This window comes from Centruroides sculpturatus, unplaced genomic scaffold, assembly GCF_000671375.1.
Source record: "Centruroides sculpturatus isolate CEXI.00-Female unplaced genomic scaffold, Cexi_2.0 scaffold990, whole genome shotgun sequence".
Lineage (NCBI taxonomy): Eukaryota > Metazoa > Arthropoda > Arachnida > Scorpiones > Buthidae > Centruroides > Centruroides sculpturatus.
This window is the reverse complement of record NW_019385152.1, coordinates 282,203-288,612: the sequence shown is the minus strand read 5'-3', so window position 1 is coordinate 288,612 and position 6,410 is coordinate 282,203. Positions and strand designations below refer to the sequence as shown.

General features: G+C 31.1%; 1 protein-coding gene across 2 annotated transcripts in view; it reads left to right on the top strand.

The window, feature by feature from the left end:
• The first annotated feature begins 976 nt into the window (after positions 1–976).
• Positions 977–6,410, top strand: part of LOC111635524 (protein AF-9-like) — a 95,237-nt gene continuing 89,803 nt past the window's right edge. For both annotated transcript variants that reach the window (XM_023380509.1, XM_023380508.1), the window contains exon 1: positions 977–1,248. In XM_023380509.1, the coding sequence (XP_023236277.1) occupies positions 1,231–1,248 (18 nt within the window). In that variant the 5' untranslated portion in view covers positions 977–1,230. The remainder of the gene's footprint in view (positions 1,249–6,410) is intronic.

The following is a 6,410-nucleotide window of genomic DNA, read 5'->3' as shown; positions in this document are numbered from 1 at the left end:
AAGCTACGCATCAAACTACTTGTTTTCTTTCTTTCTGTCGGAACCCTTCTCTTCCGGGCCTCCAGGTTTAAATATATGATCTACGTAGCCTAGCATTACTTGTACGATTTATATACGTTATGGCGATTATGTCGCTGGATGTAAGGAGATTGGAGATTGCACAGCGGATATCGACTTATTCCAGAAATTAAAAAAGACTTAATACAATTTAGATCATGTTAGATATTTAGGGAATGCTTTGTGTACGTTTCCGATCAAATCTCTGCGGGCAAACACCTGTTTCCTTTATACACAGTAGTTGAGGATTACGGGTCTCCCGGGAATCGGTTATTGTAAAGACGAAGAAAATCGCCTTCAGTAGGCTAACAACTCTAAAAGCGTGTTTCCGTTGAACCTAAATGGCTTCTTTTATCGAGTTTTCCAGTTCGTCGTCTTTAACAGAAGCGACTGGCCGAGTGGTCTACATCGCAATTAAAGAAACTAACGGGCCGTCGATAATGCCGAAATAGAAAGCGATGACGTGAAAATATAGCCGAACAACTAGCATTTGCTTAACTACACGAAACATATCTATCTGTAAAATAGTTTTACGTCAAGATTCGCTGATATTTAATGAAACGTAAATAATAAAATATTCTTTACAAAAATGTCCGTATTAAACCGTTCAATTTAATTATTACCGACTTAAAAATTTATACTAATTGTGAGCCCCGGGCGGATAGTGTTGCGGTCTCGAATATCAGAGATTTCCATAGCATTAACTCCCCATTATCCCAGCAATACGAAAATAATTCGCATTATATAGAATATATGTAGAAGTTCCGTATACATTTTTACATAAACCGAGATTAATTAATTATACGATTGACCGTAATCATCTCTTCAGTTTATAAACGAACGGCGAAAATTCTGCATAATTTCGTCCCGTCCCGTCGGGATCGGCAGGGGGCGCCGAGATGGCGGCGGGCCGGCGCAGGCGCGTTGGGTTGCAGTCACAGACTTGGCGACATGTTCGAGACGAGTGTCGAGTTTCGCCTTCGATTCTTTAGCATTAAACTAGTTTTAATCGACAAATCGGTGGTTGGTCGCATTTGATACGAAGCGAAATCGTCCGCCGATCGATGTTTTTCGCTTGATCAGTCGGAACGACGTGGTTACATTTTGTTTTCGTGCGAAATAAAAGGAAAGGAGGAGTAGGCTTAAAGCTTTAATAGCCGAAAAAAGGTTAAAATGGAAAATTCTTCGACGGTAAGACGATCGAATTGTTGTTATAGTTAATTCGAATCGTAATTCCTTTTTTGTAATTGCACAAATGACATGTTTATTTGTTCCATTTACTAAAAAATAGAACGAACGTTTGTTGTGTTTCTGTTACGCTCGACGAAAAAAATAGCACGAAAACAACCATAAACACGTTCGCACGTTGCGTAAACAGCGCATTTTATGAATGTCATTACCGGGTTTCGATACTTTTCCTTCCTCTCCCTGCCTGCAAATACGCAATGAATAAGTGAAAACGTGTCGCGCTTTGGCGGCAAAACAAAAACGTTTAAATCTTCAATTTCCTAACATTTAAAATGATTGAGCTTTCGCTTTGTTTACGTTTGTAGCAGCCAAAGACGCGTAGAAATTATAATTGTTTCGGTGTGTGCCGCCGGTTCGTTGTAAAGATGCTTTGGTACCGTGGCACCCGCCGAAACAACGCTTTTGGATGTCTTCTTTTTCGGTTTAATGATGCTAAATCTGACAGAATTATACAAATAATTGGTAGTTTCATCGTCTCGTAAATGTTTGGTTTGATTTCGCCAGAAAATATTTCTCTAAGTTTTATTTAGACTTAATCGATCTTTATAAAATGCACGACCGACGGTAGATTTATGAAATTTAGATATGTTGTTAAATTTTGCTTGTCAAACTTAATTTCTGTATTGCAAATAGCATTTTAATACTTCCGAACAGATTTAATGCTTATTTTCCTATCGTCCTGGAAAAATTGGAAAGAATTCTGTGGTCGACAGAAACGTCGACGATTAAACCGCACCGTGATTGTTTATTATGCTCGATTCCAGGTGAAATTTATTTTCGGGGATTGTCTTACTGCATAACTTTGAAGACGTGAAGTTTGCAAAGTATTGAAATTTAATTCTTTATGTTAAATTTCTTTAAGATGGTCATTTTTTACCATTTTTCTTTTGTCAAAATGTCTTATGCTTTCTCTTTCGGTTATGTTCCTGGCTTTGCTTAACGTAAAATTTGATGTTTGTGGTAGATTGCGTTCCGAGTCGATTTGCTCTTTGGTGGTGGTGACGAAACGAATGCGAGGTTCGTATTGCCCCGCGGCCGGAGCGAAGACGATGTTAAACGAAACCTTATCTTTCTTTATATTTCTGAATATGACAAAAGTTTCGACAGTTTATTTTTTATATTAAATGGATCTATCTTCAAACTGTTTTGCAGTAAATTTCGTTTATTATCCGTATACTCTCGGGTCTTTTAGATCCGTAAGTCGGTTAATAAATGAGATGGCGTTTGGATTACGGTATTGAAATGTAATTGGTAGCAAATGTTAAATTTAAACAGAATAAAAGAAGAAGAAAAATAGGTGATGCGTGTCGTAATTAGAATCAAAACATCTCATTTTGAATGGTGATAATTTTCCTAATTTACTATTATCTGTGCGCTCTCTTTGTTCGATATGTTAAAACGTGATTAAATTTAAAAGGTTAGTGATAGCTTGTTCTGTTAAGTTTAATGTGTGTAATAATCATTTGTTGCATAAAAATATCTGTCTCCTTAGCACTGTTTTGAAGTTTTAAATTGTTGATGTCTGGGTATTTATTTATTGTTTTTATTTATAAATTAGATTATTTTCTAACTCGCATTTTGTTAAAATTGATAACTGATTTAATATTTTCTATTCATTTGTTAAATCATAATTGAGACAATTAACTATCTTAATTTGGAAGTCATAGTTCTCCTATAGAGCATTGTCCACTTACCATACAGGTAATACAAGTTTGACTTAATAGATGTTACATATTTTTTGTTATCCATCTTCCTTATTCCAGAGTTTGCTTAACGTTTTTTTCTCCCATCAAAAGCATAGGGATGACTCTAGCAAATCAAATAGTTGGGGATGGTGGCAGTAATGCTACTTTTTTCCTGTTTAAGGATTGTGAGAAATGGGATTTATGTTCATTGTTCAAATGCCTACATGCTATTTTTAGGAATTAAATTTACATTATTTACATTACATTCTTTTTTAGAAATTAAGATACATATATAATTTTAGAAAATTATTGACTTCTTTCAATAAATTAAATAAAATAAAATATAAGATACTATACATTGCATCTTATATTTTATTATAGACATTATCTTTCATCTATATTAGAAGAATTAGAATGTCATTCATTGAAATCATATAAGTTGCTAGCTTTTCTCAGATTATTTTTATGGTAAAAAGAAATAAATGAAGTAATCTGATACTAAAGATAAGCAGAACTGCTCTTAAATACTAATAATTTTAAGCCAGATAATTAGCTGAAATCATAAAACTATAAATTAGTTATTTTTCTAGTGATTATACAATTTTATGCAGATTTTTGATAATTTTGTAACATGACCACAAGTCCTGTTTATTGTGTTCTTTTTAACTTAATTTGCTTTTCGTTATATATTTTCTCTAAAAAATTATAATTTTAAAGCTTAAATATCTTGTGAATTACTCAAATTTAAATACAGTATTCAAATTTTTACTGGAATGTCACTGAAAGAATAGTATTCTATGTTTCTAGAAATAATTTTGTAAAATAACTTATACAGGTTGACATTCAAAAATCCAGCAACCTCTGGACTGAGGAGTGCCAGATTTTTTATGGTTATATATGCTGTATGTATTTAATAGAAAATGATTACCTGTATATTCCTTTAAAGAAAGAAAATTAAACACTAAATGAAAAGCAAATGAAATTTTAATGTTTATCAACTATATAAAACAGTTCTATAGAATTTTAGTTAGGTGCCTCCAGAAAACAGTGGCACACCAGTGCAATAAATTTGAAAATGCTCTCCAAAATCCATGCTGGAAATCTGAAGGAACCAGATTATTGATGGCAGGATTTTTGAATGTCAGCCTGTAATCAGTTTGTATAATTCTAAGTGTTAAAGTTAGTTCATGCATTTTCCTTCTAATTTAAATGCTTAGGTAAAGAATTAGTAAACAGAATGAAAATTTCTGCAAAGAATATCAATTTAAGTTGGAACATTTCATTTATTTTCTAGATATGAAAATAAGCTTGTTTTTTAGTATGCTTATGCAGACCATCTGTTCAAAATTTATAGAATGATCCATATATTGATATATTGAGCTTTTAAATATTCTGTTAATACAAATTACATAGTGCAAGAAAAAGTGTAGATAAATTGGAAAGTAAATTTCAAAATAAACTTTTTAAAAGTATTTTTAATTAGAAAAGAACATTAATATATGGAGATACATAAAAGTTTGTAGTGTGTCTCAGTTTATAATAAACCATAAACATTTTTGCTCAACACAAAATATCAAAGTAATTTGTTGAAACCATATGAACATTTTGACAAAATGAATATTGTAACCAATGTAACATTTATTTTAGAAACAAACTGAAATGAAACACTAGTTTTGCTCTTCCTTGCAATACAAATTAATAGTAGTAATTATGCATTGTTGCACAGGTAAGGCAATTAGAAAGTTGCTTTAACAGGTGGAACTGGCAATGAATGTTTAATAAAAAGTATTTGAAGAAAGTTAAAAGATCTTGAATAAAAATAAGTTAAATGTTTTTAGGAATTAGAGCAGTCTTATTAATCAAAATAATTTTTCTTTTCTGTATTAGCTAATTTTATATCATTATGCAGTATTGTGAACTTTACAAGAAATGTGGCAATAGTTATCATTCTTTGAGTGTTTTTACTTAAACTAGTATAATTTTTTGTCATACTGGACATATTTAAGTTACAAACTTCAAAATAATAAGCTTTAATTCACTTAAAATGTTGGGTTATAATTTGACAAAACATCTTTAATGTGAAAAGTACTCTACAAGCATTCAACAAAAAGCTCAATTATTATCAATAGTGTGTTTCCCTTATATGCCACATTATTAACGTATTATTAGGATTCTAGAAGTGTTGTTCTAGGTGAAAAGTTTTAGGTGAAAAGCAAAAATTTACAGTTGACATAATTTTTCAGAATGTCTTCATTTTAGTTCATTTTTGCATATGTTGCTGAATTGAAATTAAATTTGTATGGTAAAATTGAATAATAAGAATATCTAGGAATTTCCTTAAAAGTAAAGGTGATTAACAACAGACATTTGGACATTGAGGGATGCATGTTTCATGTACTGTACTGCACTAGAATTAATGATTATGTTTCACTTGATTCACAAAATTACATATAGCCTATATGTGATTTTAAGAATTTAGTAATGTATTTGTATTAATGCTTTATAACTTGTTGATAATTATCTAAATTTTTATTTTTATTATTGGAATTTTTCCCACTCAGTTTAAATTTTTATTAACTATTTTATTTAAATTTATAATTTATATGTTCTAATTTATCCAACTATATATATATATATTGTTGGATGCAACAGCAGTCATAACAGATGGTGTATGTATATTAGTTCAAATAAAATATTGTCTCTGCTATGAGTGGAGGAATCTAAATACAGGTGTACCTCGCCTTACGTCAGTAATTGGTTCCAGGAGAGGCGTCTCCTGGAAATTTACTCGTCTCCGGATCTACTCGTCACTAGGCTAAACCATAAATTACCATTCCCGGTTCTGTATTTTATTTATTAATGCATTTTTAATATATGGTTAATAAGGATCTATTTTAAGCTTACAAACAAATAAATTTTAGTTTTTAATATAGTACAGAAAAAAGTAATCTAAATTTACAAATGTGTGTACTGTAAATACACTACATACATAACAAGACACCAACTGAATGCCGTAAATTAATCGGGCTATTTTAATGCTAAATTCTAAATAAATTACGTAATTAATTTGGCACTAGAGGTAAGCGTTAATTTATTAATTTACGGCATTCGGTTGGTGTCTTGTTATATTGGATATCGGGTTTGGAGATGTTTATTTATACACTACATACTTGTAAATGTATATATTTTAATATGATTTATATGCTTTAAACACTTTTCTAGTGATATTACGACTTCAATATTTGTGGCGGACGGACGTAAAGTCGAATAAAATGACTTAAACTCTATTTTTATTTTTCCATATACTTTTTTGACAAACAACATATAATTGGGAACGACGTAAGTCGAGGTATACCTGTAAAGGCATTTTGTAAAAGGACTTCCAAATGTGGAGATGGTGTCTGTCCTTGTAATTAATGG